At 39.3% G+C, this 24473-nt stretch overlaps 3 protein-coding genes, 1 long non-coding RNA gene and 3 pseudogenes across 4 annotated transcripts; 4 read left to right on the top strand and 3 right to left on the bottom strand.

The window, feature by feature from the left end:
* Window positions 1-799: 799 nt before the first annotated feature.
* dynlt1b (dynein light chain Tctex-type 1b) lies at window positions 800-2840 on the bottom strand. Its single transcript, XM_085381632.1, has 5 exons — window positions 2790-2840; window positions 2602-2643; window positions 2110-2233; window positions 1783-1860; window positions 800-991 (listed from the first exon to the last, which is right to left on the bottom strand). Exons 1-5 carry the CDS (start codon window positions 2811-2813, stop codon window positions 921-923), a joined length of 339 nt encoding a protein of 112 aa, XP_085237758.1. The 5' UTR covers window positions 2814-2840; the 3' UTR covers window positions 800-920.
* A 1520-nt stretch (window positions 2841-4360) lies between these two features.
* LOC146652316 (U2 spliceosomal RNA) lies at window positions 4361-4476 on the top strand (annotated as a pseudogene).
* Window positions 4477-4975: 499 nt separating this feature from the next.
* On the top strand, window positions 4976-5150 carry LOC146652315 (U2 spliceosomal RNA; annotated as a pseudogene).
* Window positions 5151-8431: 3281 nt separating this feature from the next.
* On the top strand, window positions 8432-12220 carry LOC146652313 (uncharacterized). The gene is made up of 5 exons (XM_085381631.1): window positions 8432-8578; window positions 8814-8980; window positions 9103-9301; window positions 9401-9491; window positions 11948-12220. The coding sequence occupies exons 1-5, from the start codon at window positions 8447-8449 to the stop codon at window positions 12148-12150; spliced, it is 792 nt and encodes a 263-aa protein (XP_085237757.1). The 5' UTR covers window positions 8432-8446; the 3' UTR covers window positions 12151-12220.
* LOC146652314 (uncharacterized) lies at window positions 11077-12022 on the bottom strand. The gene is made up of 2 exons (XR_014907543.1): window positions 11349-12022; window positions 11077-11267 (listed from the first exon to the last, which is right to left on the bottom strand). It is a non-coding gene; the product is annotated as an uncharacterized LOC146652314 (long non-coding RNA).
* A 1930-nt stretch (window positions 12221-14150) lies between the features above and the next one.
* LOC146652312 (serine/threonine-protein kinase pim-1-like) lies at window positions 14151-18563 on the bottom strand. Its single transcript, XM_085381633.1, has 10 exons — window positions 18454-18563; window positions 16469-17968; window positions 15840-16076; window positions 15589-15714; window positions 15371-15465; window positions 15185-15232; window positions 14882-15100; window positions 14612-14792; window positions 14355-14525; window positions 14151-14265 (listed from the first exon to the last, which is right to left on the bottom strand). Exons 2-10 carry the CDS (start codon window positions 16527-16529, stop codon window positions 14174-14176), a joined length of 1230 nt encoding a protein of 409 aa, XP_085237759.1. The 5' UTR covers window positions 16530-17968; window positions 18454-18563; the 3' UTR covers window positions 14151-14173.
* Window positions 18564-23960: 5397 nt separating this feature from the next.
* On the top strand, window positions 23961-24061 carry LOC146652311 (U2 spliceosomal RNA; annotated as a pseudogene).
* The last annotated feature ends 412 nt before the right edge of the window (window positions 24062-24473 follow it).

The raw sequence follows: 24473 nt of genomic DNA, 5'->3' as shown, positions 1-24473 counted from the left end.
AATGCCATTTCTTTCCACTCTGGGAACAATGGGAAGTCACTTATCTGGTCAGAGCTGAGTGACATTTACAGGTAATGCTGCATCTGCTGCACATGAGATACAGTGTGGCTCGCTTGTCCTGACACGACATGTAAACAGGGAGTCTGCTGTCTTCAAGACGCTGAATACAGAGAGCCTTAAACTCGACCGCTGGTACCACTCACTATTTCTATTTTTGGCAAAGCAGCTATATGTAAATGCACTTTTCAAGAATTTTATTTATCTTGCCAAAAAAGTGATGACACTGTATTTTGTGACACATTGCATGTATTTTCTCACAGCAGTATAATGGACTACAGACCTATCATGTTAAATGTTTCTTTATCCCAGCATGTACAGTAGTTGTTGGATTGTTTTGAAGCAAACTTTTTTCCCCCAGCAGCTTTGCCCATATTTCCTTACAATGTGGGAAACTGTGCCATTTTTTTCAGTTGCCTAAAGCTGGAGGTCAAGTTGACAAATTGGCCAAAAAAATTTATTTCTCTTCTCTGTAAATATATATTTTAACCAAGATGGTGCCTTGTCTCTACATCACCCAATTTTCTTCTAAATGGGACTGCAATCTTAAGAATTGTAAGTGCTTCAAGATTAGTGTACATGTCTGATTCTTTCGGTGCAAGTGTAGCTTTTGTTAGTTTAAGGTGGTTAAACTGGGTGGTTTTTGGTGTTTAAAAAATACCTGCAATATTTGTTGCTTCAAAAGATAAAGCTTGTACATGTAGCAGTATCATGTCATGTTGTGTAAATAAAACTATGTACATAAGGCATATCTGTTTTAATAAATCTCTCTTAACACACAAGATGAACATATCAAAATCCCAAAACAAACAGCAGGAGTTCTCAAAAATGTGGACACAATCACTGGGTTTGGTGATGTAGGTTCAGATGGCGAGCCCGAATACACTGACAATGCAGTACACAGACTTGTTCTCCCATCTCACTGTACAGCTTCCTGTTGGGTATAACATTACATTATATCAGTAAGTAGCGGAGTTAAATTTATACATTCAAACAAAATAAGGGGTTAATTTTCTCACAGAAAACTAAAAATATAAATCATGAATCAGTTATTAAGATGATCAGTTCCTCTGTATTCATCTTTACTGTTCTGAGCCCTGATTAAGCCTCTACATCAGGGGAGTCAAACTTAATTTAGATCTGAATTTGTCTTTTAATTAGCAAATCATGTGCAAAACATGATTAACAGCCTGAGATATCAGTTGTTCAGTTCTGTTTTAGTTCAAAAGTTTTAGTATTAGGACATGATAAAAATAACTGGGTCCTTAGCAGCTTCTAAAATGATGTAAATACAAGTTCAGATGAAGAACAACTGATGTGCTTCTCCATGGTATTACTGGAATTTGTCCTCCTCAACATTGTAATAACGAAACTGCCCAAACCTGCTCGGGCAGAGATTTGGGCATCACACTTGCTGATCATTGCAGTTGCTGATGATCAGTTAATGAAGTGTATTTGATTATTATACTATTGATACTATTACACTCTCTTAAAGCATAAATAAATGTATGCAGCAAATATGTACTTAGTATTTTACATTCTCCTGTTGCACTTGCGCTTAGTTTTTATTAAATCACTGTATTGCTGTTCATCTGAGGTTGTACTGAAATACAATCTAAACAGTCACACGCACAGTCTGGGACGCAAATCCTTTCATTGATAAACCAATAACTTAAAAAAAGAACACATTCTACATGAGAAATACACAAGTGTTTTTGTCTTTACCATCGGTAGAGTTGTCCCAGAAGCATGTGCTGGCTGTTTGCATACCTGCTCCATTTTTCTGCATGATGACACAGGTTACTAACAGAACAAGAGAAGATAATAAGATTTAAAAAAAAATACATTGGGAAATTCCTTTGTTGTAGCAGCATGAAATAATACTAATTTGAAATAAAAATAAAATGCATACAATAAAGTCAAATGTGTTAAAAAAAAATCCAGATAAAACTGAATTAGAAATCCAGTAAAAACATATATATTGTTTTTTAACGTCCACTGAAAACCACAAGAGACACAAGGTGGTTATTTCACGGGTAGGAGTCCACATACAAATATATTTGAAAGGCTTTCCCAGCTTGCTGAGCTGACTGAGGCACTGCTCCACTATACTGGTGGTCCACTGGTTCACTCGGTTGTGCTGGTAGGCATTTCCTCCTATGGTTGCTTCCACCGACTATACAGACATTTTTTTAATCATTAAAAAAAACAAAGTAATCAACACAGTAATCAAACAGCTTACAATAAGTCTTATACAGCTATTATTATTTTTAGAAGGTAATAAAATCAAGACTTTTAATAAAGGTTTTCCTCAAGGAGTGAATATGGTAGGGCAAATTAGTGGAGTACTGTATAACTGTTCAGCTAGAGACATTGCCTAGCAACCGCTACCGTGCCCTTAGCAACCGGTCATTCCTACACACAAATTTGAAAGCCAAGGCCCGACAGAACCTAAACTCGAGCTTTTTGGGGGTGAAACTAAAAATACCAACACTGCCAAGGGTTGTTTTTAAAAAAACAACAACTTTTTTTTTTTTTTTTTACCTCTTTTATGATTGTGCTCACGTCTTCAACGACGAACCCAGCCTGTTGAATGAAAAAAGCGCCGTTAAAGCTAGCAAGGCGACACAGCCTTCTAACCACACTTTCAGGGAAACGTAGTCTGCACGCGAATTCAAAGTATGTGACAGGAAAAACGTGCAACAACAACTAGTTTCTATGAACAAACCCACCTCTTCTTCGATCTGATAGTCCATGGCTTCGGCCTCCCGGAGCAACCTAGATATATCACTTCCGGTAGGTTTCCTTCACAATAAATGCGTATCGAGAAGAGAGAAAATTGTACAGGGAGTTATCAACAGGCGTTAATTCATCAGAAAACACAAGTATTTACAGAAATAATATCAAAGAAAGAAAGAAAAAAACCAAACATTTTTTATAAAAATGACGAAAAATGACATTATTATTATTATTATTATTATTATTATTATTATTATTAATTTTCATGATGCTTCAAGTCCATTTCTGGATGGGAGCATGTGTTACTCTAAAACCTTTTCATACCGTTCAGCGGTAATCGTACCCACAAATACATTTTCCTTGTGGCACGATATAATGGGAAAATAAACAGGTTATGCAACGGTATAAGGAAGAAAAGTTGGAAGCACGTCCTTTTGATTTTAAAGGCAGCAACAAGTCTCAAAAACGTTGGAACAAGGGCAAGGAAAGGCTGAAAAAGCAAGTGGTACTAAAGAGGAATATCTGGAGGAACATTTTACAACTAATGAGGTTAAGTGACAGGTCAGTAAAATGACTGATTATTGTGTTAACTTTACATAAACTGCTTTTGCAAACTTGTTTTCTATAGTTTTCCTATAGTTAATCCTACTTTTTTTTATTTGTTTGTTTTTTGTGTGTTTTCTAACCTAAGGGTGTTTTGCTAACTGTTAAACAAGCTAAAGTGTAAAAAATGTATTCGCTTTTCTTTTGTTTGTTTGTCATGTTTTTTTTTTTAAATAGCACTGGGGTTAGTTCGTTAAAGTAATACAAATGCAGAAAAGATAAACCAAGACTTTCAACCTCCAGCTGCAAGTTTTCTCAGACTTGGCCAACTTCACCCTTCTCAGAAATAGCCAGGAAAGCCATTACCCTGTCAGGCTTTGGGAAGAGTCATTTCACACCAAAGTTACAAAAATGCAGAAATAATTGTAATTTATTTAAGCTAGTTTTGTATGTCCACTTCCATGGTTAGAAACTGCTGCAAATCCAGTGTCAGTACTCTACAGTAGATTACTGTGGTCTAGAGTAGACTTTGTGCAGTTTTCTGTCTGTACACCTGAGGGCGGAAGTGTGTCTTTGTGTAACCTTAAACAATCATAGACGTGTTTATTTGATTTTCGTCGTTTCATTTCAACGCACGTTAATGGTATTATAATTCTTTCATCTTGTAATTATCATATTATGAAAACAATTATAACGCCAAGAAAGTTATAAAAATGAATTGAAGACGCTCCGTCTCAACGACCGCTGATTGGACTGCAGGCGACCACGTGATTTTGAATCTCATTAACCGGCATGCGCTGACCGGCGTTTCAGAAACTAAAGTGTCGTCATATATGTGGCGCCGTTTAAAAACTGAAACATGCCGACCATAGTTATATTGTGATGTTTCGGAGGTAAAACGTCAGTAAAACATCGACCTGTCCTCTACCATTTGTTAGAAGGCGACTGTGTTCTTCATTGTAACCATGAGTTAGAGTTGCAGTAAGCAGAATGAGTCGTTTCTGTCGTGCGATATGTGGGTATCGCTTCTCGGCCTTTTGGCTAAGATCAAGTGTAGTATCTGTTCTTATCAGTTACAAGGCGAGAAGCAATGTAGGATGGCGGCGACGTCGGCCAATTTTTCGGAGAGGAATACATGGTCGTATGGAACGAGGAATACCTTGAGATTCGAACTAATGGATAAAGAAAAGGATTTCCATGACAGAATTAATTTCGGACGAAGGATTCTTTATGATGCATTGAAGGTACAACCAGAGGAAATCTACTGCCTCCAGCAAAGCACGGCAAGTAAGCACTATGACGTGACTTTTTGTACGGGAGAGTACGCGGAGGAGGTGAGAAAGAGATGTGGTACAGAAGAAAATGAAGAACTAAAAAAATATATGGTAACCCCGTTATACAGGAACGATTATAGGATTTTAACGGTTTTTTTTTTTTAAATAATTTAAATAATTTAAATTCTCTATGAAAAAAAAAAAAAAAAAAAAAAAAAAAGGAAAAAACATTTAAATATTTGTTTTCCTGTTGTATTTTAAAAGGGGATGGGAGATAATAAAGAAGTAATCCTTTTAAATGGGGTGGGCTTATGAAAATAAATGGGATGATGATGATGTTGTTATATGTCTGAGTATCAATAAAAATTTTTCCAAAAGAAAAAATCTGTTCTTATCAGTTTAATATCTGATACGTCCCCTACCCGGGGACCATATATTAAATTGATTTTTGGAGCAGGGAGATGGAATAGGGGCTTGCTCCGTCCACTCCACGCATCGACCTGGTATTGCAGTATTTCTAGGAACGGTGCACCCCCTGAAGCTGTGAAAAACAAATGTCATTTGACTCAACAGTTTGTGCAAAGAAATTTCTTATACGCTAGATATATGCGTGCGTCTGCATATCTGGACATTGTCTTCGTGTAATCTTCCAAGGTTAGTCAGACTGAAATGTTGCGACTTAATATTTGTGAATGACTTACATTTAACTATTACCAGAATTACTAAATCCTGCCACTTGGACTGACACGTGGCTGGACACACACTTTCTATGGGAAATCAAAAAAATATGTCGTTTTGAACTGCAGTTACACTATTCTGGCTCCAATCCTGCAGTTACCTCTGTTGTCCACTAGAGACCAATAGAAGTCTTTAAAAACCGGAGGCTGCCATCTACAAGGACTCATGTTGATTATAGGTTTAACTCTTCTCTTTCTCTACATACTGCAGCTTTCTGTCCTCTGTGGCTGTAAATTACATCGTTTGAAAAAAAAAAAAAACACCACACAATTTTTTCTTGGCTTTTTAGCTAAAATCACCTGTATTGTCTGTTGTTTCCATTTGTGGATGGTTAATAGTGCAGAAGATTGTTTTTCTGTTTTCAGGATTACATGAAAACATTTTGGAACAGATCATTTTTGTATATAATAAATCTTAGGATAGTATTGGTTTTGATGATTTATAAAACAGCTGTGTGCCGTAGCCCTGGTAGTGTGGATCCTTAGTGTGTAAAGAGTAGATACCTCATGTAATATGTGTGAATGAAAATCCATGGACTTTATAAGAGTCCTCCATTTATGGCTATGATCCTAACAAACAAGATTAATACGTTTCTTTCTCCTACCAATCTTCCTGTTTCCTAAAGGAACACGCATGCACAATATATATGCACCAGGATGCAGTGGCGTGTCTAGAAAATTTTTGTTGGGGGGGCCAGGTAGGGGCACAGATTTGGAGAAGGGTGGCAGATGTAATTGGCAGATAATGTTAAAAACAATTCTACCAACCGTTCACCATAATTCAATAACCCTGTAAACCTAATAACCGTAACCTTATTAGAATGAGATTTTAACCACTACGGTGCAAAGTGTTTAGATACTGTGTTGATTAAGTACAAGAGATACAATCAGTCAGTGTTTATTCAGCATTCAAGGACATCAATATTTGCATAGTATTTTTACTGACATGTAGTGCACATGTGTTTTGGGCAAAAACATTTTTGAATATTAAAATACGAACATTTTTAACATACAATTGGCAAATTAGCCAATTCCAATGCAAAACCAATGCCTGTTAAAAAAAAAAAAGAAGATAATCTTCTCACAAACTGGTGTTTGATTTTGAAACAGGAAAAAAGTGGAGAAACAACTGAAAAGACTAACATTTGAATAAAACCTGAAAGCAAGTAAATACTTTATATGCTGCCTTACTTTGGTAATATTGAGAACAACACTGGCTGATGATGAAATGCAGTCAGCTGGCATGGTGACACTGCCAGTATTAACCTGCAGGGCTGGACTGGGACAAAAAATTGGGCATTTTCACTACAGATTGGCCCACCAGGTATTAAAGCCATAAAGCCTTTGAATGAAAACAAATGCTGTTGTGACAGTGATGTACAGTCTTTTTGGTATATGTATGATTTCCATACATTTTACGTCAGATAAAAACTTTCTTCACAAGATTCAGATAATTATTTAATAAAAGCTAGATATTTTAAATGAGAATAAAAAAGAAAAGTATTTCTTTGTGCCCACCTTTCCCTGTTAATGCCCTACCTGGCCCCCTGGCAACACTTTGCTAGACCCGCCCCTGCACAGTTACCAGCTGTCAGCTACATAAAAAAAGGATCCTGGTGTTATTTATCTCTCAGAAACAGTTCATAACTTCAACTCATTCCTGTCACCTAAAAGGTAAACCTGTTTCTCCATCACCTGTTCAGCTCTGATGATTCAGTAAGGACATCTCCTGGTTTCATCTTCATGTTTCCCTCTCACCACATATCCAAACCGACATCATGACCAGCAGCTTTACAGCTTTACAGCTGTGGCTCCAGCAAACATTCTAACTAAATAAATTCTAACAACAGCTGATCAAGCTTAAACGTGCTGCTGCTGTTTAGCGCGACATCTGCTGGTTTCCTCTTTCTGGCTCAAAGTGGGTGATAAACAAACAAGAGAGACGATCAGCTGATCATTGATCAGTTTCATGATTGAAGTAGCAACAGGAGAGAGAGGAGAGATAATGAGAGGAGAAGAGGCAGCTGTGCAGCGTAAAGACAGAATAACTCCAGTTTTGTGTCTTTTTCCATCCTAGCTGAAGTCCGGGACAAACTGCGTCTCTTCTCAGCTCAATACCAAACGCGTAATATTTTCTCTGAATGAGGGACCATTCCATTTTTTAAGGAGCTGTTGGCAACTCTACTAACTAACCTTATGAATAAAATAAAGTTCACTATCAGTAACATCATAGCAACCGAACATCTGTATAAACTTGTCATGCTAGCTCACACAGTATGAGGTATTGTAACTGACTGTAAAAAGTCAGCACAACGAAAATAAACTCCACCTAAACTTGGTTTATATCTGACCCAGATAGACTGCAGGTCATAACTTCTTACCTGAAGTTCAGTTCACCTGACACTCGGACTGGTGGCCGCCTCGGGGCTCTCCTCCTGCTTCCCCTTCCCTCATTCACCTGCTGGCCTCTGTGGAAGCCCTGCCATAGCCACCACCAAACAACTGAGTTATTTTTACACATCGACCTGCATCTTATAACTCATAACTCTTATGTTAAGTGGGGGAACTTGCACAATCGGTGGCTAACTAAATACTTTTTTGCCCCACTGTACACTCACTGGCCAAATTTTTGTTAGATACACCTGTTGAGCTGCTCATTAGGTCAAATACCTAATCAGCCTATCACATAGCAGCAGCTCAGTGCATTTAGGCATGTATACATTAATAAGATGACCTGCTGAAGGTCAAAGGGGATTTAAATGACTTTGAACATGCATTGTTGTTTGTGTCGGACAGGCTTGTCTGAGTATTTCAGAAACTGTACAACCATCTAACCGGTTTATAGAAAATGGTCTGAAATGGAGGAAATCTCCTGTGAGCAGCACTTCTCTGGGAAAAAATCACTTGTTGGTGCCAAAGATCAAAAGCGGAATGAGCAGATTACTTACAGCTGTAAGGAAAGCAACATGAACTCAAATACCCACTTACTTCAACCAAGTTATCAAGAAGAGCACCGCTGAAAGCACAATACGTTGAACCTCGAAGCTGATGGCCTAGTGTCACCTGCTGGATAGAGGTGAAAACACAAAGCAAACAATGTCTCTTTCATCTGTTTCACAGCATGCACGGGAACTGGAAACTCGCCGAAGGGAGGCAGAGGAGAGAGAGCGGAGGAAGCAGAGGGAGGTGCAGCTGGAACTGGAAAGACAGCTGAAAGAGGCTGTGATGGTAAAAAAAAAAGTTTTCCACTTGACACCAATTATGTACAGAGTCTTTTCTCCTTGACTTTGATCTTTGAGAACTCCAGCAAAATGTTGACTGTCATTATAAAATTCACACCTAGTCTTTAATGATTTGGAAAAATGGTTATGACAGTCCAGGAAAAGGTAATTCAGGAATAGGTCAGTTTATACCGCTCTGTTGGTGCATCTGTTTATGTAGCTGTGTGTGTGTGTGTGCATAGATAAAAGACAGCATGCAGGCTGAGATGCAGGTGAAGGAAAAGGAGGCTGAACAACAGAAGAAGAGGATCAGGGAGCTGGAGCTGACACAGCAGCAGCTGGAAGTTGCCCTTAATATGGAGATCCAGGCTCGGCTGGAGGAGGAGAGGGCCAGACTGGAGCTTGAGCGGTAACAATGGATTTCTAACTCTTATTATGGCCCTTTATTATTTTATTTGTGATGGAGATCTGAGATATCCATGAGAAGTATTAACATTTTCAGTTGCTTCTTCCCTTTTTCCCCTCCTTCAGGTTGCTGCAGGCTGAAGATGAAAAGAGGAAACATTTCCAGCTCCTCCAGGAGCAGCAACGTACAATGCAAAACCTCAGCCCCATACAGGAGCTGTCAGATGGCAGTCCCGATGAGGACACCCCCTCAGCCCTCAACTCTGCCTCTCAGGAGCTCCAGGATCTGCAGGCATCTCGCCAAAGAAGTCACCAGCGTCTGGAGGTGAACAAGTTTGTTTTGACTGGCTTTGTGAGCAGCATCTTATTTAGTGCTCTTCTAAAACAACACTGATGAAGATGCCTGCATGATTTTTGTTTCCAGGAGGTCCAGGAGAGGCTGAGGAATGCCAGTCAACAGGTACGGCACTGGAACATCCAGCTGAACCGACTGATGACCCCCATTACTCCTGCAGGTGCGGTATTCACTTTGCCTCTTTGCAGCACAGACTTCTGGAACAGAGTGTTAGTATAGTTAATAACAGTGTAGACCAGGGGTGTCAAACTCAAATACACAGTGGGCCAAAATTCAAAACTGGATCAAAGTCGCGGGCTAACTTTAATATTTATTGAAATATATTTATTCCTCCAGATATAAGAATGAATCTTTTCTTATGGACTCAAACACATTTTGCTGAAAAACTGAATATGGAACAAGCAAAGCTTAATACTAAACAATATATATTAGCTGTATAATACCAGTAGGCCAGCTCTAATAGTAATTTGGTATGGCTTCGCGGGCCAAATGTAATTAGGTTGCGGGCCAAATTTGGCCAGAGTTTGACACCTATGGTGTAGACCATATAATCTGTCAGATAATTGCATTAAAATGCTACAAAAGGCACCTACCCCCAAACATGTCAAGAGATTCATTCAGTGACTTGAATGAAAGAATCTGACTCACCTCAAGTTAATTAAAATTAAAAATAAATCTTATTATGATTTAAACACGGAAATCTTAAAACGAAAAATAACCGCATGCACAGTTGTTACAGGCTGCAAACATGTTTTATACTGCTTTGAAGTCTGGGACAGCATCATAAGAGGCATAACTGATCTCACCATAGTCCCATGAAGACTCAAGATGAGTGTTTTCACGACTGCCATCTTGGTGTTTTGAAATCAGGCATGATGAATGAAGGGAAGAACTGTCTGTTAAGGTTCTCAGTCGTTCAGGTCATCGTAGTCTAAGGAGCTTGGAAAGAAAAGCATCTGGACTTCTTTAAGTTTCTTGAAGAGCATTTCACCTCTCATTCAAGAAGCTTCTTCAGTTCTCTGAAGAAATTCTGAACTGAAGAAGCTTCTCAGATGAGAAGTGAAACATCTTCAAGAAACTTAAAGAAGTCCAGATGCTTTTCTTTCCAAGCTCCTTAGACTGTAGTTAAACTTCACACACTGGACTTGTCAGTCACACATCCTTCGCCAGTAGGCATTCCCAGAATGATCTTTCCCCTTCTGACGCTTAGAATGACCAAATATGTGCAAAATGGACAATTCCACATGCCACCATGTCAGTCTTTTATTAAATATGACATGAAACAAATGACTGAGCCATTAAATTTGTCACAAAGGTGTTCACCTAATTCCAGGCAAATGGAATAGACTTCTATGGGACCATAAGTCTTTTTGCACTTTGACATTTGTTTTACTTTTCAGATCTGTAACCTATAACTTTTATACTGTATGTGTTTTGATCATAGGAGTCTACGGGGACTTACTTACTTTTAGCACGTTTAGCAGTTGATGTTGGCTTCTTTTTTCAGTACTGGAGCTTCCTGCTCATTGAAGACTTTTCTAAAAGGAAATGCTTAATCCAAAATGGTGTTTTAAGGGCTTGGATTAATGTCAATTTCAGCAAATATTCTTTCTTATGTTAAAAGAACATGGATCTCTGTCAGTGATAACTTCTGACTTTATAACTCAAATTTTAAGAGAGAGCTTCACTGCTAAGCTCTCATCTGTGTGGGTGTCACGGTTCGCTTGAGGACTCACACGCAGGACTCAGAGGCACAGTCTGTATTTATTACAGTTCCACCAGGTGTATATACAAACAGTGCAGGGGATAGTGCTATATACAAAGCGGTGACAGGGAAAAGGCTCTGGGGAAATCCAGGTAGGGAAAAGACACTTGCTCCTCTTCTGACTCTCTCTCCAAACACCGCTCGGGGGATGCAGAGTCGGGTCCAGGGGATCTATGTACAGAAGGAAACACACGTTAGAGGTTTTGCACAGGGAAGCAAAAGAGAACTTGCTCAGAGCCGGGCTGCACTGACGCGAGTCACACACAACGATCCAGTGATGAGTAGAAGCCACTCCCTGGCTTAAATGCTGGCTGCACTGATGAGGCCCAGGTGTTTCCTCCTCAGAGGGGCGTGGGCCGAGGGCGTGAACCCACCATGAGTTCCGCCCTGGCGAGAGAGAGAGAGAGAACACTACTAGTCAGCGGCCTGCTGATCCCCTGGCCGTGACAGTGGGGTTCAAATCCCTTATTCAGATTAAGATTTTATGTGACATTACATTGGCAAAAATTAAATTTACTTGAATAATGTGAGTATTGGAGTAAGTACTTGAGTAGTTTTTGAATAACTTTAATTTTGTAATGTGCATATTTTATGAATAATGATGTTTCAATACTTTAATCTACTGAATAAGTAAGAATTAGACTTAATAATCTTTTTACTTTAAAAAGGGAAATTGTGTACAATCTTTTATTCTCCAAAATGCACATAATAAAAATGTTTTGGGGAATGTATATGCTTTTTAAAAACCAATTGCTTCTTACTTGATGCATGCTATAACTTTCAGCAAAACTGAACTAAAATTTGTTAACAAGCTTACCAAATAAGAAATGTTTTGTGAATTTTCTTTGCAGAGCGACTGGAAAGCCGGCTGTTATCAAAGCCCACATGCCCTAAAAAGGAGGACGCGCTGGCCAGTAATGAGTTCATCACTAAGTTTAAGATAAGAGTTGATCAGAATAGAGGCGATGATGAAAGTCTGGAGCATCAGTTGGAGGCTGCCAACCTGTCTGATGAATCGTTCGAGGCCCAGACAGAAGTCAACGGACAAATATGATCACAGACATTTTAAAAACGCGAGTTGAGAGTTAAGGGGGAAAATATTGTAATAAGTATATATTTGAATTGCACACTAAGATATAAAGTGATGGCAGCGAGCACAGTGTTGCAGGATTTAATTAAAAACACATCTGACTAAGACCAACTGAAATTTAGAGTTGTGTATAATAAAGTTTATTCATGATTAATAAAACAAATCTGTAATAATTTTCTTTCTCTTTTGTCCATCTGAATCTCGCTACAGCTTAAATAAAAGAAAAGAATGTGTTTTGAATATATTAAACTATTCTCTCTTTTTCTTTCTTTCTTTTTTTCTTGGTGGGTTTTCTTTTGCAATCAAACGCAACATTATACAATTATATAGTATAGTAAGAAATATCCTTTAACTTAATTTAGTATTTGTTTTTTCATTTTTGTTTTTATTGTTTCCCCTTCAGTTTTGTGCTCATAACATGTTCTAATCTGACATATTATGCAGTAAATTATTTTTGCAATAACTTAACAGGCCATTGTGGGAGCCAACATTCACTTATCAAAGACATATTTGTATATTCTGTGGGCTGCTTTATGGTTGTGTCATTTAGAAACATAAGCCACAACAGACTTCCACTGGAGAGTACTTAAAAATGTATTTTTATGTAAAGATATTTTAATAACTACTATATTAAGGGAGAACCTATTGTTACATGGATTAATTGTACAAACTGTAGAGAAATAAGTTTAAGCGTGCAACTTTTTATTCATTTTTAACTGTATTAATGTTTTTATGTTAATACAGCCGCCTCATATCTGTTTCCTCAGTGTTTTTTAAACCATGTACTCCATCTATGAGTAAGAACATGAATAAATTCCTTTCCAAATTTGTAGTTCTTTTTTCCAACACACAGATGCAGGTATTCTTTTGCACCAAGGCGTTAAAGAAATGCTAAGAAAAAATGAAAATACTACGTTGCAACCTGTGTGTGTGTGTGTTTATATATCTGTATCTATATAGATATAGATATATATGTGTATTCGTACCCTTTTTTCATCATCTAGTTTCCTGTGCCAGATCTTCTACTGATCCACTGAGGCAGACATGTAAAAAACATGAACTAAAGCATATTTCTGTATATAAACAGGACTTTAAATCTTTATCAACAGCTACTTTAGAGGAAATTCTTCAATAAACTGCAACCAAAGGCTCAACTCAGAGGACAAAACCCAACCTGTTATAAATAGTGTGACACCAAACTTTCTCTTGTGTAAAGTTACAAATAGGAGTAATTATCCACAGAAGCTTTTATACATAATGAAGTTATAATTCGTCCTGTAGAAATTGTACATTTAAGCTATATAGTTCCCTCTGTGATAACTCTGCTATGAATGCCTCTTATTAACTTTTATGCTTTTACAACCCACTATGAGCAAACACTCAGCAACAGTGGGAAGGGAAAACTCCCTTCTTGAAGGAAAAAACCTCTGGTAGAACCTGGAAATCTGTCTAAACTAGTTGGGGGTTAGAGCAACGGATGCAAGTCTTCAGATCATTTGCAGTGTGACTGTCTTTGTGCACACTTTGACCTGATTCAGTTTTCTTATTTGTCAAAATGCACCATGGGTAAAAAAAACAAAACAAAACAAAATAGTAATGAAGGAGAATCCTCAGCAAAGATGAATTAAACAAGTTTTATTTTGATCCAATTTTACTTTAAGTAAAACACATCTTTATTTGATGACTTTAATGTCATCAAATAAAGACAGTTTTGATGGAGCTCCTGACCCAGCCCAAGCTCTCTATGAAGACGAGGAAAAACTCCCCAGGGGGCCAGATCGATGGGAAGAAACCTCGGGAAAGCCCATTCAAAGAGAGATCCCCTTTCCTGGGATGGCTGGGGCGGTTACAGGAAGTCCGAAAAAGCTAATTTTTTATTTATTTATTTTTTAAGATTGACCCATTCCTGTCCAACAGAAAAAAGAAAGGAGGTTACCACAATGTATCACACTTATATGATAAGGTGTGAATTGTGTGTTTGTGTGTGCTATCTTAGCCAGGGGTGAAGCTGGAGCTCCTCCAGTGTTGGGCGCTTCTCCGGGGCTATAGTTAAACATGCCTCCAAGAAATTCTGGCATTCTTGAAAGAAAGAAAAGATCAAAAAGATGAAGATGATAGTTCTAGTGATCCAAGACATCAGTGAATCTGGAAGTGTGAAGTTTTCTTACCTGTGGACAGACGCTTTTTGATGCTCAGTTTCTTTGCGAGGAACCTCTCGGTACTAAAGTGCCGTGCATGAAGCGCTTCATACAACACCACTCCCATTTGCCACACCGTGGTGGGTCCACACCTGTAGCAGCTCCTCCTGTACCACTCGGGAGGGGTGTGAAGAGGAGTGCCTAACAAACAGACACAATTACAATTTCTTCTAAAACAAAAGACACAAATTGCTACATCTGTGAAAAGCAGGAGCAGAATATGTTACCATAGAAGACGCGATACAGAGATCGCTGTTTAACAAAGCAGCTCAGTCCAAAGTCAATGATGCGAACTCGAGGCACATCGGAGCCGGTCTCAATCAGAATGTTTTCTCCCTTGATGTCCCGATGAAAGATGTGTTTATCCTCAAGTTCCTTTACAGCATCAACTAGTTGCTTCAGAATGACCTGGAAAAGATGAAAAACACAATAATGAGTTAATGCTTTTCTGCCTTGATTGAATGCTGTACAGTCTAAGGCTCTCCCAGTCAACCTACCTTGGCCTTGTCCTCTGGTAAGGTTCTTCCATATTCTGCTTTGTATTTTTGCAGGTCCACAGCGGGGACAGGTCTCTCCAGCACCAGGATCAGCTCTTTGCCAAGGTCGAACCACTCCAGCAAGGACACAGGTGCTGATATTCCCACTGACCCTTCTGCTTCACCTGCAAGTTTAACCATAATGGCCACTTCCACCGAGAGCATCTTCCCGCTTTCATCCTGAAATATTACAACAAAGTGGATGATGAGGAACGCCGCATTCAATCCAGTAATGTAAAACTAATTCAAGTGTTGGACGCTTACCGCCACTTTGCAGTAGACTTTATTTTTGGGAATGTGTTTGATGGCAACCTAGAAGACACAGAGCATTGGTGAGCATTTCCTCAGTATGACATAATGAAAGGTGGAAACACAGCAGACGTTTCAGTTTACGATATTATCCATTATCTGCGTTACTGCCTGTCTTACTACCATCATCTGAACACTTACTGGAAAACGATCTTCTATCCGGTAGCCAGAAAACACTGCTCCGCAGCCTCCTTCTCCGAGCTGGTGCTCCTCCACATATCTGGCTTGGAATTCACCTGAACAGACAAAACAGCAAATCTTGTTTTATTACAGCTGTGACACAAATTACTCTCCTCTGTAGCCTAAATGTTCCTTTTGCCCTTCCCCTGAATATAAAACCCAAGCTGCTTGCTACTTACGTTTTTGGTCTGCCACTGATTTTTTGTCCTGGTCCACATTCCTTTTTTTTTTCTTGGGTGACTCTCTGTCGTCTCCCGTGGCCTTTCTTTTGCCATTTTTTGCGCACACCTGTTTGTTGTTCAAGTCTGGAGATGTGGAAAACACCAAAAGCATATCAGCTCACTGGATGATAGACACAAACACTAAACACCAATATCTTAAACCTAGCAACCACACTTAATCTACCCCCTTATTCAACTAATTAGCCTACCTTTACCAGAGTCCAACGAGGAGGATGCTTGCTCCTTGTCACCGCTCATATGGTCAAGAAGTTTAGCCCTCTTTGCTCTCTTTGTTGTGTCCTCTTCATCTTGCACAACCTTGCGCTTCACTCCTTTGACCACATCTGAGCTGGTGGAAGGACCAGCCTGCTCAGCGACCCTCCTCCTTTTCATTGGGGTCTTCTTTTCAGGACTGGCCTTTCTTTTAGCAGTCCTGCTCTTACAATCTATAAACGACAACAACACAGTGGTGAAAAAGAGTCCCCGACATCAAGACTGGAAGCAGTTTGATGGCAAAGAATTTGAAATTGCTTTTGCTTAAATGATCACAAGTTTAATCTTGGGATGAAAAAAATAACTGATCAGTGCGAGTTGATACTAGGTTTACTAAGTCTTAGATCTTGATGGCACTTGTTGGTCTGTTTTTACTGTTGAGTCCAAGAATAAACTTATTACATTATTTTACCAAAAGACCGGTAACCTTTCTTTGATTAGACATCTTGTATTAAAGCTATTTTCAATTAAACATATGATTCAATTGCTCCAAAAATGATTCACACAGTGTCAACATTTCTAGGATTTGGATTTTACCAGGATTTGATTTTATTATTTTACTTACCTTGATCTCCCGAATCTTTCTTATCGGCTGGAGTGGCAATTTTTCTTGTTTCCTTTTTCATTGTAATTTCGGAGACCCTTTAAAATCGAAAATGTAAACCGTAATGAGCTAAGATTGAGTTAATATTCCTTCAAATGTGCACCCTTCAAATGCTTGACTTTTCTAACTGAATTCTGTAAGTGAGCTTTATAAGTAAACTCTGGAAACTACGGCAACACAACATAGAATCTTGCCTTTCAGTGACTTCACTGACTGCCAGTAGTTCAAAGTAGTTTACAGAAAAACACTGGCAGACAAAGCCATAATATTTCTTATAATTCAATCATTTCATATCAATTAAACAGTTTCTTTCATTATCTTTCATCATTTGTATAAAGACCTCATCTATGGATGACAGTATGAAGATTTGTGGTTGACCACACACATTATAATAAACACAGTGTCAGCTACATTGTCATCTGATTTAAAGTATTTATTATGTACATTTAACTGTCATGGTAGTGAGTCTGTGACCCAGTGTTTTGTGTTTGTTCATTTATATTCATTGATTATTCTTATGTATGTTTTTGGTTCTCTTTATTGTTTTCTTCTTGTGTTATATTCTTAGGCTTTAGGTTTCTGTTACTTTGCCTTGCCCCTGTGTCCCACGTGTCATGTCTAGTCACTCTTGTTTCCATGTTCCCCAATTTCTCCCCAGTCAGTCATGTCTCTGTGTCAACTCTGTGTCTTTGTAAAAGTCTCTTGTTTGCTGTTTTACTTTGATAGTCATGTGTGCTATGTTAGTGTTTTCATGTCTGTGAAGGTTCTCAGTCATCTAGGTCATCGTAGTCTAAGGAGTTTGGAAAGAAAGCGTCTGGACTTGAAGTTGCTTGAAGATGTTTCACCTTCTCGGATGAAAAGAACTTAAACTTTGCTTGAACATCTTCAAGCAACTTAAAGAAGTCCAGACGTTTTCTTTCTAAGCTCCTTAGACTATGTTAGTGTTTTCAGTTTTCCTTCCCCATGGTCTTGTTGTTTGTGATTTCTCGCAGCTGTGCTCTCATCCTGTGTCTTATTCCCTCATTTATCCCTCTGTGTATTTAAGCCCATTGTTTTCCTCTGTTTGCTGTTGGGTTATCTGTGTATCATCCATGACAATTTAATGAAATAGCAAATGCAACTACAATTTCAATGAGATTCATTCCTGGCATTCTACTGCGGTGGCTGAAAGTAGACACCAAGCATTATCACTGTAACTGATGTAAATATTGGACTTGGAGGGGATTCGTCTGATAGACTGATGCAAACATTACTGTGAGGAAATTTTTGAATCTCCCAATTTTCTTTCTTTCTGAAAGAAAGAAAGTTGGTTACTGTATCACATTTGTATGGCAAGATGTGAATTCAGTATGCGTGTGTGTTTGTGTCAGAGAGGAGTTTATCTGAGCCAGGGGTAAAGCAGGAGGTCCTCCAGCATTGGGCACTTCTCCAGGACTTTGTTAAAACTTGTTTTCAAGACGTCTGAAATGAAAGAAGGACAAGAGATATCGAGATGATAATTCCAGTGATTCAAGCGATCACATTGATTTTCTGCAAAATTTTCGTTTTGAGAGTCATTCGGCTGGGCAGGGGGTATAACACATCTGCAATGCAGCAACATCTGCTCTCTGGGCCTGTGTGAGAGTGTTATCTCAATGGCGGGAATGAGGATGTTGGAATTTGGCATCTCAGGCACCAACTCATCTCTTTCCTTAACCGGGCTCACCAGAGATTGGTTTCAGCCTCTCTCCATGCTTTAAGGAGGTTGAGTTGATAAATCTGACTGGCCCCTCCCCTGTCTGACCCTATCTCTTCATAGTCAACACCAATGTTCTCACCGTGTGACCATGAACGGTCCTTACCACTTGGCAAGTAATTTCGAGCTAGAAGAAGGGAGTAAGACAAGCACTTTATGTCCCTGTGAAAATACAACTACATTTTATCAAATATCACTAAGCAGTCCTTACCTTTAAATACAGCCTGGTTTCTTTCTCTTTCTTTCTATATCTCTGAGTGAAGTTAGCTCTCATTCTTTCTCTTCCTGTGAAATACAGCAAGTAGAGCTTTAGATAGCAACACACTGTAACACAGTTAGTGTTTGTTGAGGTGATAGAAATGCTGCATTTGAAATTACCTGACACAACATTTTACTCCCTTTTATGTTCACTCCTTTTTTTCTGAAGTACCGCAAATTATGGGCACGTGGGGTTGTTCTGGTGTTGTGCTAAAAATAAATAAATCAACACTACAGTACATGGTTTGTTCTTTCATCTCTTTTTATGCGACATCCTCTACTGATTAAAACGCGACTGCCTTTCACTGTTTAGGCTCAAATCTCATTGTTTGAAGGCCTGCAGTGACGTGAAATATTAACTTCCCCCAAATGCGTTAAACCCAAAGTAACGAGTTTGTTTTGAAAATATACGGAGTGGAAACTACAGATATTTGTAGTTTTGCACGTCTTTCTTCCTCCACCAGAGGCCATAGGCGCTGTCGATCTTGTATGTCCTCCTGCAGCAACATCTCTGCGAAGCTGATGCCTTCTTGCTTGCAGGTTGAAGAATCTTTGGTGCGCCTCCACAATTCTTCTTTAATTCGCCTCTGTGTGAATAGAATAATGATGTTTCTGTTTCTGCCATCAACTTGTTTCCCTAAGCGGTGGACAATATCAACAGCCTCTTCTAAGTTCAAGTCAGGGGCAATCTTCTGAAGCGTTTGCAAAACCTTCACTCTAATGTTTTCGTCTTTGTCTTCCTTCACCCCTTTCAGTTTTAGGCACCACCTCATTCGGTAGCGCTCTTGTTCTCTCACTCTTCTTTTCAAGTCTTCGTTTTCTTTAAGCAGCAGTTCATTCGCATTTGCCAGTTTAACAACTTTCAGTTTGCAATCAGCTATCTCTGCAGCGTTAAACTCTACAGCCTTAGCCAAGCTGGCAACCATAGCTGCACTTTGTCTGTTTTGTTCCTTGATATCCTCCAGTTGTGCTTCAAATTTTTTGTCAAGTCCCATAATGGCTTCAAAAATAGTTTTATTGGAGATATCATCTTCCTTCGCTGAAGATTTTGTTCTTTTCTTTCCTCTGGCGGTTGTTTTCGTCTCCCTGTGAGGTGTCATGCCGAGCAGATGTCAGAATTGAGTTCAAGCAAAGTTGACTCTTTTGGTGATTACAGTTTGTCCGGGCGGGCTGTGCGTCTTATTTCATCTGCAGACACGTCGTTGGATGAGGAACAGCTCATGTTGGCATCAGTGGCAGTCAGGATGGCGGCATCTTCCAGAGGGAAGGTCAGGTCGCTGGTCTCTCTGAGCAGGACGCTGTCCACCAACAAGCCCGGTTCCACGGCTGGAGATTACCCTCCTCCGGCTGAAGCCCCCGCTTTTCCCCCGAACAGCGAGCCAGCCGCGGCGCCTCACCCAAAAGCAGCGGCTGCTCCGTGCTCCTCTTCCCCAGTCAGGGCAGCCAGTTTGTGGGCATGGGCAGAGGACTTTTGAAATACCCCAACATTAAAGAAATGTTCACCATAGCCCAGAAGATCCTGGGTTACGACCTGCTGTCTCTGTGTCTGGAGGGCCCCGAGGACGAGCTGCAGAAAACCCCAAAGTAAGTGCCAGATAAATGTCTGGAAAAGGACAATAACTGCAGGTCCTGCCTTCTTAAATGTGGCCATTTTATCTTTAAAAAAAAAAAAAAAATACTGCTACAGTAATATTAATTTATATTTAAAATGTGCGCACATTATGTATGAAGGTGTGGATGAATGATGCTTGTTGTAAGAAAGCATTTTGAGTGCCCAGTAGAAGAGCATCTTTCAAATGCAAAGTTTCTCATTTCAACTTTAATTACTGCACATGATTAAGGCGATAAGAGTAAATAAGGCTTCCAACAGTGGTTATTTCTTATTATCATATCTTATTTTTATTGGTTTTATCAGTAGATTGTTGTTTCACTCCCACCAAAAACATCACCGTAAATAATCTTCTGATTCTGAATGACCATTTAAAAAAATAAACAAATTGTTCTGAGTTAATTTCAGTTACGGATGTATCAGTGACGTAAATGATATATTGGTCATAATCGGGAGGCTGTTACATTTTTATTTTTTTTTTTACTTGTTTTGACTTGTCTTTCTGGGGCGATGAACTTTGCAGAAGGTAGAAAGATTTCTTTTTGGGGTTTTTTTGTGCATTTGTTAGCAAGAAGAGGCAGTCGCTTATTAAGCTTAACGCAGGAATGCTTTACAAACATTCAGAGATGGACTTACACACTTGCTTTACTTCTCTCGGGGATAACTTTGTCGGAGATGAAATGCCAGGTTGCTAGCGAAGCTCCAAATGCTATCCAGACCACCGACAGGTCCCGCATGCCACAGCCGCTCTATCACGTGATGCATACTGCTCCGACGTGCTAACGTTCTGAGGTGAGTTACGGCATGTTGCAAGTTTTGCGAGGTGATTTCGTGATATTTAATGGATCGGATTACATTTTTTATTTTTCTCCGATATCCGATCCAGTAATTTAGGTCAGTATCGGACCGATACCGATACGTAATATCGGATCGGTCCATCTCTAATTTATATAATGTCAATACTATCAAATTTATTCTGATTTATGTTTATTTATGTTCTTAGGGCTGCGCTCTTCTGGACAGAGATCTCTGATGTTGTTCCTGGGATCTGCTGGAGCCGCTCACCTAGCTTGGGAGTCACCAAACCGAGTGTTCCAATTACCACTGGGACCACTGTTACCTTAACCCTCCACATCTTCTCGAGCTCTTCTCTGAGCCTTTGGTATTTCTCAAGCTTCTCGTGCTCCTTTTTCCTGATGCTGTGCAGGGTGTACCCTGCCTCTCGCCCTATGACAGCTGGGATAGGCTCCAGCGCCCCCCGCGACCCTGAAAAGGATAAGCGGAAGCAAATGGATGGATGGATGGATGGATGGATGAATTTCAAATAAGCTCAATGTTTGTTTATTGTGCTTTAGTTATTTGTTGGCATTAGTTTATTTGTAAAATGATCCCATGCAATACAATTCTACTGTACTGCATTCTTTTTTGTTATTTTTATTCATCAGTCATCAACAACAAAGTTTGTTTTGTTTGTTTGGGGAATGTATTTTTTCGATCTGTTAGTTTTTGCAAATAAAAAAACTTTTAGTTTTTGTATTTCTATTTCAGATAACAGAGAAGCATATTTTTAACATAACTGCTGTGTACTGTAAACAATCGCTTTCAAGCACATTCACAGATCATTACGTTGTGGTTTATGAGCACTAGTGCTAATCATTTAAACAAGTAAATGCCCTGCATTTGTATAGCGCTTTTCTAGTCCCTAAGGACCCCAAAGCGCTTCACACTACATTCAGTCATTCACACACTGGCGATAGCAAGCTACATTGTAACCACAGCTGCCCTGGGACGCACTGACAGAGGTGGACACTGGCGCCACCGGGCCCTCTGACCACCACCAGTAGGCAAACATGGGGTTAGTATCTTGCCCAAGGATATTTGGCATGCAGCCAGGAGGCAGCCTGGGATCAAACCACCAACCATCTGATTAGTGGCTGACCTGCTCTGCCACCTGAGCTACAGCCACCCAATAGTAAAATACTTAAAACACATTCAAGTATTCTTGACAGAATTGCAGTGTGCAGAAAAGACACTGAGTAAATACTGTATATTTCCTTCCCATGAGTATTATGTCAGTCAGTTTGATCGTCATCATTTTTACAAATGATAGAAAAATATATACCATAATAATACAATAGCTACAATAAATCACACCGTGTTCTTAAAAATGGTTGTAAAAGAATCAAACATTTATCACTAGTGTCCTTATCCTCACACTTCTATATTTTCCTTCTGCCTTAAAAATATGTTTCTGAATAATCAAAACTAAATGTAAATGAAGATGGTGTAGAAGCTCTAAACTAGCTTCAGTATAGCTTTATATATATTTTTTAAACTGCATGTTAACTACACTTTTTTTTAAATGATAAGTTAAACTGCTGTTGGACAGTTAGACCTGTGAGTAGTATCTATAAAATTTCTGTTATTAAGAATAGCTTGCAGCAACATATAATACTATATGTTGGATAGTTTGGTTTATGTGATCTGTTCGGGCTGATGTGAGTAAATGAGATGTACATATTTCAGTGCTTTCCTCTTTATGCCTTTAATAATGAAGATTAAAAAGGATTTAAAAATGGAGGATTTAGTGTTTAATAGCACATTACAGGGTTTCTTTTATGGGTCTTTTTTTTTTTTGCATGTGAAAGTTTCTAAAAAAGCAGAAGTACTAATGAGGAGGTTTTTGTCACTGTCTAAATCACTGTGGTACAGCTGCACTGGCAGAGTCATCCCATGTCTGACAGTAATACACTGCAGAGTCTCCTGTCTCTGCTCGCTTGATAATGAACTGGTAATCAATGTTTGATGAGGACTTAGAGTTGAATCTGTCTGAGGAGAATCCTGTTCCAAAGCTGGGTGAGCTGCTAGAATGATAAAATCTTAGAACATACTGAGGAACCGTTCCAGGAACTTGTTTATACCATCTAACAGAATTCCCATCATCTCTCTCTATGTTACAGTTGAGAACAACTTCTTGACCTGGAGAAACTGTGTGGACAGCAGGTGTTTGGGTCAACACAATCACTGCATCAACATCTGCCAGGAAACACAGAAAAAATAGAAGTTTAAAGTTTAGCTCTAAATATGGACTAAAAAATGGAATAAGAAGATCTTACATGTTAGAGCAGTGATGAGAGTGCAGAAGGTCCACAGCATGTTGTCAGTGTGAGGTGTAAATGATCTTTACTGTTTAGAGATGTGAGTAGGAGAAGAGAGCTGGAGCTTATAAAGAGGAGAGGCAAACTAAAGGAGGAGGAGATTAAAGAAAACTACTTTCACTCATAGATTAAATGATTCATGAGCAGTTTCACATTGTTGTTCATTGTTGTTTCCGATTCATATTCATCATTCATGCTCAAGTCTGTCATAAAATAATATTCTTGAAAAAGTTGTTGTAGCTGTTAGTGTGGCTCTCATTTTGGCCTTCTGTTGCTGTAGCCCATCTGCTTCAAAGTCAGATGTACGGTGCTCCCAAACATGCTCTTCTGCATAGCTTGTTTTGAAACATTGCACCAAAAACTGCTGCTCGCTGGATATTTTCTCATTTGAGTCCTCCATCCCTGTAAACCCTATGGCCGAGTGGTTAAGGCGTTGGACTTAAGCTCCAATGAGCGCATGCTCTCATGGGTTCAAACCCCACTCCTGGTATAATTTGGAGCCTCATGACTGGTAAACTGAAATGTATCTATGGGAGCAACAATGATCAATAGGAGTTTTTAGGAATTTGCTGTGAGCAATATCCCCCCACCCAGTCACCCCCAAAAAAGCTGGGATGAAAGACAAATGAGAGTAACCATGAGTTAGAGTTGCAGTAAGCAGAATGAGTCGTTTCTGTCGTGCGATATGTGGGTATCGCTTCTCGGCCTTTTGGCTAAGATCAAGTGTAGTATCTGTTCTTATCAGTGATAAGGCGAGAAGCAATGCAGGATGGCGGCATCATCGGCCAACTTCCATGAGAGGAATGCATGGATGCAAGGTACAAGAAATACTTTGAGATTCGAGCTGATGGAGAAAGATGAGGAAATCCATGACAGAATTAATTTTGGACGGAGGATCCTATACGAGGCTTTAAAGATACAGCCTGAGGAAATCTACTGCCTTCAGCAGAGCACGGCAAGTAAACATTACGATGTAACCTTTTGCACGGGAGAATGCGCGGAGGAGGTGAGAAGGAAGTGTATTGGAGAAGAAAACGAAGAATTGAGAAAATACATGGTAACCCCTATGTACAGAAATGATTATAGGATCCTAACTGTTCATATGTACAACCCATGGGTTTCTGAAGAGACTATTAAGTATTTCTTGGGAAGGTACGTTACAGTACTACCAGGAGTGCGGAAAATAAAGGATGGCTTAGGCCTATG

Source organism: Rhamphochromis longiceps, linkage group LG15, assembly GCF_057381845.1.
Source record: "Rhamphochromis longiceps isolate RC_006_pf linkage group LG15, R_longiceps_female_GT1.1, whole genome shotgun sequence".
Taxonomy (NCBI): domain Eukaryota; kingdom Metazoa; phylum Chordata; class Actinopteri; order Cichliformes; family Cichlidae; genus Rhamphochromis; species Rhamphochromis longiceps.
This window is presented reverse-complemented; position numbering and strand designations above follow the sequence as displayed.